Source organism: Eschrichtius robustus, chromosome 6 (assembly GCF_028021215.1).
Source record: "Eschrichtius robustus isolate mEscRob2 chromosome 6, mEscRob2.pri, whole genome shotgun sequence".
Taxonomy (NCBI): Eukaryota; Metazoa; Chordata; class Mammalia; order Artiodactyla; family Eschrichtiidae; genus Eschrichtius; species Eschrichtius robustus.
Genome location: NC_090829.1, coordinates 139064858 through 139077565, shown reverse-complemented (window position 1 = coordinate 139077565; position 12708 = coordinate 139064858). Strand labels below are relative to the sequence as shown.

Here is a 12708-nt window from a genome sequence, read left to right as displayed (position 1 = left end):
AAATATAGAAAAATCCTGACAAACTTTTAAAAACTTTAAAGGAGGCACTAATTGAATCTAAAATGTCAAACAGAAAAGATTATCAAACGATTTTGTCTCTCAAAATATTTATTTCAAGTAGAAACTGGGAAGACAACAACATGCAAAATAGTTAAGTAAAAAATCTTGACAAATACCCTCATTTGGTCATCAAAATATAAAAAGCTGAAAATAATATTACATTTGGTACTTTGATTGAAAACAGTGTTACTCTAGTCAAGTAATAAGCCCAAAGTGGTCCCCAGCTAAGAGTTAAAGCTCATCTCTCTATTCATACACACAGTGCTTAGACAAGCATCATACATGTTTTTATCCAGAATGGTTCCCCCCCCAGATCCTTATCTTTGTATTTTTGTTACTTTTATGGAAATTATTCAGTGTGTTTGTGTGTTTTTTATAAATAAACTTTTTTTTCAGAATGTCACTAAGCAACCACATCAACCTCGGACAATACCTGAATCATTTTTACAAAAGTGGAAATAGCCAAATAAAGGGTCTCAGGTTAAGTGAGATGCGTGGGTGGGTTATTAATCAATATGGAATAATTTGTCATTTGATCAGCACAGTGACATTGCTGAACGTGCTTTGAAAGTTGGCCCCGCCTGATAACAACCCGTGTGGATGCAAACCTCTTGGACCTAGAATCCTTTCTCAAAGGTACAAATGAGGCACAGAGAATCAATAGGAGAAGGATGAGTAAAAGCTGAGTCCTTGCCACAAGTGGGGTGCTGGCCAGAGAAAGTCAAGTCCTTGTACGCCCAGTTGAAACGCAAAGTGTCCTGGTGCGGCTGTCCCCAAGGGTTGTCCCCAGGGCGCATGTGAGGTGGGTCTGGTGCAGGAGAGACAGACTACTTGGATGCGGAGCACCCAGCATCCTCCGGAGAGTCAGGGTAGGGGAGCGGACCCTTACCACCGAGGCCACTGCAGCCTCCGGGGTGCCATCCTGGGTTTGTCAGCTGGTCTCTGCCCTTTCCTCCTGGGCCGTCTTGAGCCTCCTGGCACTGAAGGTCGGAGGGCTGGACTTCTTGGTCCTGCTCCTCATCTGAATTGGACTCATCGTTGTAGAAGTGAATGGTGGCTTGCACGGGGAAGCTGGCCAGCACCTTCTCCCCGGAACTCTGCAGATACTCTTGACGCTTAGAAATGGGTAAATAAAGTCTAATATTTAAGAAACAAATACACCATTAATCAACCTGAAAACAGTCTTAAACTGCATCTAGAGGATCCTATTCCCTAGAAGCAGCTAACTCCCAAACTTCCTTCCTGATTTTGCCTTCACTGTGCACAGTGTGGTTTTTTTTTTAAGTCACCAGAACACAAAACTGTGGGCAGATGGGGGGACCTGGTAGTGAACCCCACACTAGGTCAGAAGTGAGCTGTAATCTGGGTGAGCAAATCAATTTAGACCAACACAGGGAGAAGGGTGTGCTTCCACAAAGGTAAAAGGATAGTAAAACATTGAGTTCCAAGGTTAAGAGGCTCTCTCTGATCAAACAAAGGACCTGATTCATCCTGGATAATATATGTCCTATTCAGGGGATGCCTCACTCCCCCCTGACCCCCCCAAGCAGAGGGAATGTCATGACTTTGGAGGAAACTTGACCCTGAAACCCTGGTCTAGAGAAGTGGCTAATCTTTCTGAATGTTGCCATAGTAAACGTCGCGTGTAGGGGTGCATCCCTCACTTTAGAAAATGGCAACCCTGGCAATTTTTCTAGAAGAGAGAGAGGGAGAGGGAGAAAGAGAGAATGGGGGCAGGGGGAGGGAAGGGAAGGAAAGAAGGAAGAAAAGGAATATATAAAATTTGGAACCTCTAAATCCAGGTTTTGTGAATTTAGGATTCCAGTTATACATGGAAAGTATTTTAAATGTCCCACTGTCCCCATAATCTCTTCTTGTAGCTTTGACTTACTAATTGTTTGCATTTTCCCCTGTGGTCTTATAAAGGAACTGAGAGGGATTATCAATCGATCATTGCTTGTTTGCAAAGCTGATTTCAATTCCCCCCTTTTTGGATGGAGGAGAAAAGGGAGAGAGAAAACACCTTACTATAAATAATGTAGGGCAATTTTTAACTTTCTAAGATTTCCAATAGATGATGGTTCTCAACCCCCAGGGGACATTCAGCAATGTTTGGAGTCAACTTTAGTTGTCCCAACTGAAGGGCAGCTACTGTCATTTAGTGTGTGGAAGCCAGGGATGCTGCTAAACACCCCACAATGCCCAGGACAGCCCCGCAACAAAGAGTTATCCACTCCAGTCAACTACATTTCAATTTTTAAAAATTAGCCAGTCCAAAGCGTCAGTAGTGCCGAGACTGAGAAACTCTGCAACAGAGAATGCACATCTATGTACATCTAGGACAGCATAGTTTAGTGGTTGGCCATGTTAAAAATTAGGTGTCATGCTGAAGTATTTACAAGTGAGTGTGTAGGATGTCTGGGATTTGCTTTAAACTATTCTAACAACAACAAATCTTTGGGAGAGATGATAAACATGATCAGATCCTGAGAACACTGATAATTATTGAGGCTGGTGATGCACATGGGGGTTCACTATACCATTCTCCCCATTTTTGTGTATAAAAAGATAAAATTTTGTAATAAAGATAAAGTTGTGTATTCAGCCCGCAATGCACAGTTACACAGATGCAGATCACACATCACCAGTCACTGCATTTTCAATGAATCAAAAGTCGGGGCACAGCAGAGTCTGTGAGGCAGGCCCGGGGGCAGGTGTGCAGGTGAAGGCTCATGGGGCATGAAGGAGGGGGTGGCTCCCAACCCCAGCCCACATTGGGGTCCCCTGGGAAGCCTGTAAAAATACAGATACCTGCGCTTTTCCCCAGCACCCCCAGGGGAATCGCCCCGCCCCACCTCCCGCCTGTATTTGTAAAGCTTCCCCAGTGATTTCATGAGGATTGAAGACCACTGATGTGAAACACTAGGAAAACTTCCTTTTTCCAAACATCACTCTTTGATCAGTTTGAGGGGCTCTAATTTTCATCTGTGGCCGTTAGTATCCTTGAGTTTTATTAAAGCTTCTAGTCTTCCAGGACAACCAGGGGTAAAATACTCTGATGAGAGGTGACAGCGTAGACTAGGTTTATTTTGGTGAAGGAGATGACAGCTGGGAAGAGACAGGCTGAGAGAGATAGGAGAGAAACAGACATAGAGAAACAGATAAAAGTCCAGTGCATGAACCACTTGCCCAAAATGGATGAAATGTAAGAGGGATATAGGGAATTCCCTGGTGGTCCAGTGGTTAGGATTCCACACTTCCAGTGCAGGGGACACAAGTTCGGTCCCTGGTCAGGGAACCGAGCGGCGTGGCCAAAAAACAAAGAAACAAAAAAGAGGGATACAGCAGTGAGGGTCCTGATCATGGCCAAGACCAGGACCATGAAAGAACTACTCAGAGGCCAGAGGATCCAACCGTGGTACAGTATCCATCGAGTCCCTCATTTACTTCACATCTACATTTAGGGGGTCTACTTGGCACTAGGCAGTACATTAACTTATATCCTGGGAGAAAAGTAGAAATATACCTAAATGTCTAAGTAAATAAGCTGATATGCATATACAATTCATATGCAATTAAATTTAACACGAGGCAAAAGATGGTATAAAAAAGAGGTATAAACAAGTATTAAGAAAAGAGGCCAATTCCAACTTGCAAATGAAACACTGAATGAATGAATAAATGAATAGATTCTAGAAATCCAACAAAATATCCTTGAAGTTCCTTGGGATAATCATAACTAAATAATGTTGGAGAATATACTGAATTATTTTCCTTTTTAATTTATTTATTTATTTATTTATTTTTGGCTGAGTTGGGTCTTTGTTTCTGTGCGAGGGCTTTCTCTAGTTGCGGCGAGAGGGGGCCACTCTTCATCGCGGTGCGTGGGCCTCTCACTATCGCGGCCTCTCTTGTTGCGGAGCACAGGCTCCAGACGTGCAGGCTCAGTAGTTGTGGCTCACGGGCCCAGTTGCTCCGTGGCATGTGGGATCTTCCCAGACCAGGGCTCAAACCCGTGTCCCCTGCATTGGCAGGCGGATTCTCAACCACTGCGCCACCAGGGAAGCCCTATTTTCCATTTTTTGAAAATGTATACACTTGAAGACACTGAAGTGGATTAATGCTTATATTTAAAGGAAATAATATAGTCCGGCAGAGGGCGCCTTATGTGGAAGGCAGCCTTAATCGTTTTTTCAAGATTATTATGGACTGAAAAACATTATTCTGAAATGTCATAGATTTATCTTCAAAAATTATAAATTATCTTTAGCAGATAATTATACGCATGTGTACTTTTAAACTGTATTGTAATTCACACATTAATTTGTTCCACATAGGAACACCTACACGGAGAATCCTTACACTTTTTCAGGTCAACATTCTTTAAAAATTATATTAAATAATTTTTAATTTTTATAAAGCTTGCTTTATGTTATTAACTAGTTAATTATTATGATTGCAAATGAGCTTATATTCTCTTTCTTAAAGGTATGAAGTGAGCGGATACTGGCCAAATAATTTATACACATAGGTATTTTGCTATGTTTGTATCAATTAATATCAATTAATATCAATTAATATAAAAACCATAGGGCTTCCCTGGTGGCGCAGTGGTTGAGAATCCGCCTGCCAATGCAGGGGACACGGGTTCAAGCCCTGGTCCGGGAAGATCCCACATGCCGCGGAGCAACTGGGCCCGTGAGCCACGATTACTGAGCCTGCGCGTCGGAAGCCTGTGCTCCGCAACAAGAGAGGCCGCGATGGTGAGAGGCCCGCGCACCGCGATGAAGAGTGGCTCCCGCTTGCCACAACTAGAGAAAGCCCTTGCACAGAAACGAAGACCCAACACAGCCAAAAATAAATAAATAAATAATTTTTTTAAAAAAACCATAAAATACACCCATTTTAAAATCATATCTTGTAAACCTTTAGAAATGTTACATAAAAATAAAAATAATAATTTAAAAAAAGGAAATAATACACTTCTTACAGTGAAGTCAGATATTACCTTACAGGATGCTGAAACCCAAAGGCCCCCTTCGATCCAAAGGTTTGTTGGTCACACCCAGGCTCAAGCTGTAAAAACAGACACATACAAACACAGACACAGTCAAGAAGCCTCTGAAAGCAGCATCCTGAAGTTTTTAAAAATAAAATCTAAGTAGCCTGCACTTGCATCAGTTCCAATTTTAGAGATAGTTTAAACACCTTAACAGTATTTGATAAGCTCCTCTTCCTCTTACTGTTGTCACGATATCCCAGGCACTGTGAGGGATCCCAAGGTGGAAAGACGAGTCGGACACAGTCCCCCAGTTCATGCATTTTAAATCTAATGAGGAAAGACACACGTAGAGGCAAATAACTACACTACGAAGCACCGTACAGTAAGATGCTAACTATTCTAAGCAAGGAAGAGGATCAGGAAAGGGTTCACGGGGGCCTTGGCAGGGACATCAGTGGCACTTGGGTATGCAGTTCTGGGCCCATTCCTAGCAGAGCAGAGCATCAAACTCCGAGGGGCGGGAAAATAGAGAGCACAGCGTGGAAAGGTGGAGCCCAGCGTGGAATGAATGAGAGACTGCATTGGTAAAAGGGCTCAACAGGAAGCTAAGTCCAGACACTGAACAACTTGAATACCCACCCCTGAGTCTAAGTTTCATTCTGGAGACAGGATTCAAGACCATTACTGATTTTGAACTGGGAATTCAACAATCAGATCTGTATTTTTTTTTTTTTAATTTATTTTTGGCTGTGTTGGGTGTTCGTTTCTGTGAGGGCTTTATCTAGTTGCGGCAAGCGGGGGCCACTCTTCATCACGGTGCGTGGGCCTCTCACTATCATGGCCTCTCTTGTTGCAGAGCACAGGCTCCAGACACGCAGGCTCAGTAGTTGTGGCTCACAGGCCTAGTTGCTCCGTGGCATGTGGGATCTTCCCAGACCAGGGCTCGAACCTGTGTCCCCTGCGTTAGCAGGCAGATTCTCAACCACTGCGCCACCAGGGAAGCCCCCAGATCTGTATTTTAAGGATCATGGTGGCTGCTGGGAGCAGTGCATAGCATAGACTGGTGAGCTAAGGGCTTGGAGGCACCTGACAAGAGGTGATTTGAACTCAAGTAACACCAACCAGAAGGGAAAGGAAAGACAGATTCCAAGGACATTCGGTAGCATCCAGAAGGGCGGAGACCACTTGCTGGGGGCCCTGAATAGCCAAAGCAATCTTGAGAAAGAAGGAGAAGCTTGAGGCATTGCACTTCTTGATTTCAAACTATATTACAAAGCTATAGGAATCAAAACAGTATGGTATTGGCCTAAATACAGACACATAGATCAATGGAACAGAAGAGTGAGCCCAGAAATAAACTCATGCATATATATTGTCAATTAATTTATGACAAGGGAGACAAAAATATACAATGGGGAAAGGACAGTCTCTTCAAAAAATGGTCTTGAGAAAACTGAACAGCCACATGCAAAAGAATGAAACTGGGCCCCTATCTTACACCATACACAAAAAATAACTCAGACTGGATTAAAAATCTCAATGTAAGACCTCAAACCATAAGGCACCTTGACATTTTACCAGGCTTATTTTTATAATATGCTATGGTAAGCTAAGGGAAAGAATGAGGGTCTTTGGAACAAAATCTTCTCCATAATGAAGTTCACTCTTTGGGGTCTCCAAGAAATCACGTCTGTATTAAGCTCTGTTCATAATTATAAAGTATCTCTAACTGCTCAGACTCACTCTACCACCATAAGCAATCCTGGGCTGTCAGTGGCAATTTTACACCCTGTGATGGGAGAGGATATAATAGACAATGCAAGCCTTGGTGGATGCCTAAAGGCAGTGGTGGGTAGTACAGAGAAATAGCTTCCTTTAAGTGATTAATTCTAACCAGACTCTGGGAAACACATAGCACACTTTTATAAACTCTATAAACTTTACCGCACAAACATACACAGATTTTAAAACTTCACACCTCAAATATCCTGATGACTTAAACGTCTAAATAATCACACTCCGATAATTCAGGACAACAGAAATGTATACAAGGTACACACTGTGTTAAAGGGGTGTGTGACAGGGCTGAACAGCTACGAAACCAAAGTGCCACAGACAGCACCTTCCCTTTGCACCCAGAGAGGTGACAGCTTTCCTTGGGGGAGGGGGAGGGGCCTCGGGACACACTGACAGGGAGCTGTTGAAGAACATAACTGTGCTTTAGCTGAAGGACGTTAAACAAGAACACCCCGTCCAACAATGCATGAGCTCCACAGAAGCTCCTGACAGGGTCCCCGGGACAGTGAGAGGCCGCCGAGCATTTGGGGGGGCGGGAGGTAGGGGGGTGATTGTTTAGCCACAGCAGGGCTCACACATGATGTGTGTATCACATCACATTTTTATGGCATTTGTACCAAACCCTTCTGATTCTCTCAGAATACATGTTTCCGAGTGTCTCTACCAAGAAAAAAAAAAAAGGCGGGGGGTGGGGGTGGTTTGTGCGAAAGAAGAGATACAAGAGAGACTTTTGTGAGGATCTCTCTGTCCTCTCCATGCATGCCTCTGACTCTGGTAAAGCTACGATGCGGGGTGGGGGGGGGGGGAGGGGGAGCCGGGTGGTGGTAGTGGGATGAATTGGGAGATTGGGATTGACACTTATACACTGATGTGTATAAAATGCATGACTAATAAGAACCTGCTGTATAAAAAAATTAAATTAAAAAAAAAAAGCTACGATGCAGGAAGCCTGGAAGATGGAAGGACGAGCAGGAAAACACAGTCCCTGACATGCCCTAGAAATCGTCTCCCTTGCAGGCTTGGGCTGTCATTCATTTTTTCCCAGGCACGGGAGGGAGACAGCTCCCAAGTGGTGGTGCCAGGGGAACCAAATGAGCGAGGGTGACCCCACTGCTCAGGACACAGGGTCTTGAGACTTTCCCTCGAATTTAGATTGTATTCTAACTGTGATCTGCTCGCCTGCAATCGTGGTACAGGTCACTAGGCAGTAATCCCTCACCCCTCACCCACACCATTCCCGACCAATGACATTTCTCAAGAAATACACAACAGAGCTCAGGAGCCGAGGAGTTCTCCTGCTTTGTCGGCAGAAGGCGCTGCTGAGCAAGAAGCCGTCCCTCCCCGCGCCGGGCTGCCCTCCCCAGGGGAACCGAGCGCGATACTTCGGGTCTGCAGTCGTCCGCTGCTGACCGCTCTGCCCGGCAGATCGGGGTCTGCAAAGAGCTGGCCAGAGGGGGAGCCGGGCAGCGAGCTCTACAGCCCCCATGAACACCCACTCTCCACCCCGGCCCCCCAACAAATCCATGAACGCAACTGCTTGATCCGTTGTGCCTCGCTGATGATCAACAGAAAGTTGCCATAGCTTAACATTTTTCTGCGAGTAATCTTCATTTTTCTTACAAATGGCCTTCTCATAATAATGGGGGGGGGGGGGAAGACTACCTTACATTAGAAAGTGTGCTGTATTTTCATTCTTGCAAAAGGAGAGGCTATACATACACTTCATTTAAAAGAAAATTGGATAATTTTTTCTCCCAAACACCTTTTAAATCTTACGTTTAAGAACTTAAGTTTGAATGCAAAAGAAGGAATTACTTCCCATTATTTAGATATTGTATGTAAGAAAAATTTGCGCTAAAAAATCATTCCTCGTTAATTTAATATAATTTGATTTGCTTCACTCTTTAAATAATAGTAACCGAATTAAAACTCTCATTATTCAGACTAATTTAATAAAAGAGTCTAAATTTCAAAATGCATGAAAGGTCTGAACCTGAGTTTCTTATCATACTAAAAATAACTGCACAATGCCGCAGGTATAACCTAATGGTCCTTCCCAGCCCAATTAACTCCAGCATTTTAAAAGTCATCAATTTATATTTTAAAATATAACAAAGGACAGGCAAATTCTATGAAAGTAAGTCATTACTCCAGTAAGTATAAAACAATTTAGTTACCAATGCAGGAGACAAAAGAATAGTGGTGGTGATTAATCTTCACGCACAAAGCCCTCAGCTGGAGTGCGTCTGCTCAGACAGCATGACTTACCCCAGGAGTGCTTGCACACAGGGCCCAGAGAGCTTCAGAAAGGGCCAGGCGGCGGGTGGAGACTTTTAACCACACCTTCTGGGCACCCCAGACAGGGCTCTGCCTGTATTTGCTCTGTGGCACCAGCCCAGGGCTAATGGCACACTCAGCTTTTCTCTAAGGTGAGGGGGACTGAGACAGACTTCTCCTCTCTTCTGCCAGCCGGTTAGCAGGAAAAAACCCAACATGGGGGAATTCCACTGGTGGCCCAGTGGTTAAGACTCGCCACTTTCACTACCGTGGCCCGGGAGGGGTTCAGTCCCTGGTCAGGGAACTAAGATCCCTCAAGCCCCGAGGTGCGGCCAATAAATAAATAAAAGAAGAAGAAAGAACCCAAGATGGAAGAAATCTCTTATAATGCCCTTGAAACAGTTCTGCCATAGTGCCTTTGCTTTTCAAGAAAGGAGAAGCAAGCAAGAGCCAATCTGTATATGAATGACTCAGATATGATCAACACCTAGCTGGCCAGGCTCCTACCCCCAGACCCCAAGGGACTTCTGCATTAGATGACCAAGGGAGGGACTGGCCAAGGAGGCCTTTCATGGTCCCTTTATTTTAGGGATGGTGCCACTTCCTGGCTGAACTGGTTGATACCTACAATGCCCACACTTAACCTTACCTGGCTTCCAGCTCTGGTGGGGTCAGCATCCTGGGGGGTCAGGATCCAAGGTCTCCATGGTGTTTGGCTGGAAGGACAGGGACCAAGAGTGAACCCCAGCATTTTCTGCTTTTAAAGTTAGATCATAAGAGTTAACATTCTTATAATTTCTAATGTCTGCCTAAGAGTCACTGGACACACCAGAATGTTCTCTCAAGTTCTCAGTCTGTGCCATTTGCGTTTTTTTTTCTCCTGCCACATTCCCAGTTCTCTGCCTTCACTGGGCTTTTTGAGAAATCCCAAATATGATACACATCATTATTTGAGGAATTTCTCTTCCCAGCCTGGCAGGATTCTTCCATTCAGACTCCCGGCGGTAGCTGGCTACTTTGTTGCTCATTAATTTCTGACTGCACAGAGATGAGTGTATAGAGTTTTACGATGCAAAAAGCGGGAATGTGTTCCTCCTCTCTGGCTGCCTGGCCACCCAGACCCTTCCACACCTCCCCTGCTAATCTGATTTTAACTTTACTACCTTAAAAAAGGCTGGTGCCCGGGGACAGCGAACGCTGAGCCCCACGCACAGGGCAAACAAAGAATGTCACCAAGAGTGTGACAGTCAACGTGACGCGACCCCCTTAAGGGTTCGCGGAGGGGCCCCCGAAGACTTCACCGCTCCCAGCCCGGTGGGTTTCAGATCTAGAAACCGAAGCTTTGGCCCATTGCCGGGCACCTCCTGGGCCTCCGCACTTCAGAACTGTGCTCTGGAGCCGAGAAGATTCTGCGTCCCTGACTCTGGCTAAGGAACTTGCTCTGCGTCGCGTCGGGCTCCAGGGCTCCAGGTCTCCGCCCGGCTTCGGGGACTCAGCGCGGCCGGAGCATCCTGCCTGCGCTCCCCGCACCGACGCGCCGCGGGGACACCCTCACCTCTCGGGCCCGCGCGGCGGCGGTGGTCCCCGTGGACCGTCCCCGGGGCAGTGAGAGACGCGTCCCCGTGCCTCCCGGGCTCCGGCCGCTGCCTCGGGTCTCATGGTGCCCTCGGAGCCCGCGCCCCTCCAGCGGCGCCGGCGACCGGCCGCGCCTTTAACCGCTCGGGCGAGGGCGCTCACCTACCCGCGCTCTCGGCGCCAGGTTTAAAAACGGGGGCGGGGCGGGGAGGGGACACGGGAAACCCGGGAGAGGGTAGGGAGGGCACCGGAGAGGCTCCGGGAGGGGACAAGCAAAGCTCCAGGAGGGAGCGCCGCGGGGAGGAGGGGACGAGGTCAAGAAGGGGAATTGGGAAGCCCTGGTCAAGGGTGTGGAGGGAACAAAGGAAATCCAGGCATAATCGCCAGGGGCGGGGGCGAGGAAGCTCGGGGAGGGGACGGCGGGAAGTGACACAGAAAGCCGTGGAGAGGGGGCACAGGGGGCAGGGGTCTTGGGCGGTGGCGTCGGGCGCGCTCCCTCGCCCAGGGGCCTCCCGCGCCGGGTGCTGGAGAGGAGGGATCCCTGGCTTCTTCCCGCCCCTCTGGGGTCTCCGCGTCCCTCGGGTTTCTGATTCCTGCATCTAGGTCTCCAGATTTGCGGGAAATCTCACGTCCACGACTTTTAAAGCGGCCGCGGGGTTTCGGGGGCGGTTACTGAAGCCTTTGGACCCGCCCTGCCTGCGGTGCTGAACCGCGGGCACCCGGAAGCCCCGACCGCGATGCTCAAAGCGGCGGTGGGGCTGCAGCAACGCATCCAGGCGGTGGAAGGCGGCGGAGAGAGCTCTCCAGATGAGAGCACCCTTCCCAACGACGGAGGCCTTGGAAAAGGATGTGGCTTTCTCCGAGGGTGGGTGCGATATTCCTCTGGTTAGCCCCGGGCCCGGCACAGAAAGCGCCTTGCATGAGCCGGGATGGCGCGCGTGCCCTGGGAATACCTGGCGGGGCTGCAGGGCTCGCGGGGGCGCAGCTGCCGTGGTCCCCAGCGCTCGGGCAGGGTGGGAGGAGTGCTGTTTCATTAGGAGAGCCCGGCGGCAGAACCCTGAGGGCGGCCGGCCTGGACTCGGGCCCCTCGCTTAAGTACGATCTGCTGCTCAGTGCCCCACTGACGCCGCGTCTAAGAACGCGAGCTTACTTTATGTGACTTACGGTAATGTAATTTAAAAAAAAAAATTAACTTCAGACATTAAAATGTTTCCCCATTTTTTTTCCCCTTTAAGAGCAACAAGTTATGGCTTCCCTGGTGGCGCAGTGGTTAAGAATCCGCCTACCAATGCAGGGAACACGAGTTCAAGCCCTGGCCCGGGAAGATCCCACATGCAGCAGAGCAACTAAGCCCGAGCGCGACAACTACTGAGCCTGCGCTGTAGAGCCCGCGGGCCACAACTACTGCGCCCGTGCGCCACAATTACCGAAACCCGTGAGCCTAGAACCCGAGCTCCGCACCAAGAGAAGCCATCGCAATGAGAAGCCCGTGCACTGCAATGAAAAGTAGCCCCCGCTCGCCACAACTAGAGAAAGCCAGCGCGCAGCAACGGAGACCCAACGCAGCCAAAAAAATAAATAAATAAAAAATTTTAAGTTGTGTAAAAAAAAAAAAGAGGGAGTGTGGGAGGGAGACGCAAGAGGGAGGAGATATGGAGATATATGTGTATGTATAGCTGATTCAACTTTGTTATAAAGCAGAAACTAACACACAATTGTAAAGCAATTAGACTCCAATAAAGATGTTAAAAAAAAGAGCAACAGGTTATGACAATAATGAAACCTTATTAAAGGCGAAGGGAGGAATTAATTTATAAACTTTAAAATTTCACACAGTGATTTTAAAAGACACTGAGTATAAGGGCATGGGGGAGGGGAGGCAAAGAACATTAACAGACAACATTGCAACAATAAGATACCATATTTAATCTACCAACAGAGACAGGATTTTATAAAGGGACAATGGGCAACTGGTGTGGGTGCTTTCAAACGAGTCT

At 47.2% G+C, this 12708-nt stretch overlaps 1 protein-coding gene across 1 annotated transcript; it reads right to left on the bottom strand.

Moving 5' to 3' along the window:
- Positions 1–229: 229 nt before the first annotated feature.
- On the bottom strand, positions 230–10795 carry RIPPLY3 (ripply transcriptional repressor 3). Its single transcript, XM_068545772.1, has 4 exons — positions 10692–10795; positions 9786–9852; positions 5069–5136; positions 230–1197 (listed from the first exon to the last, which is right to left on the bottom strand). The coding sequence occupies exons 1-4, from the start codon at positions 10793–10795 to the stop codon at positions 888–890; spliced, it is 549 nt and encodes a 182-aa protein (XP_068401873.1). The 3' UTR covers positions 230–887.
- Between the last annotated feature and the right edge of the window lie 1913 nt (positions 10796–12708).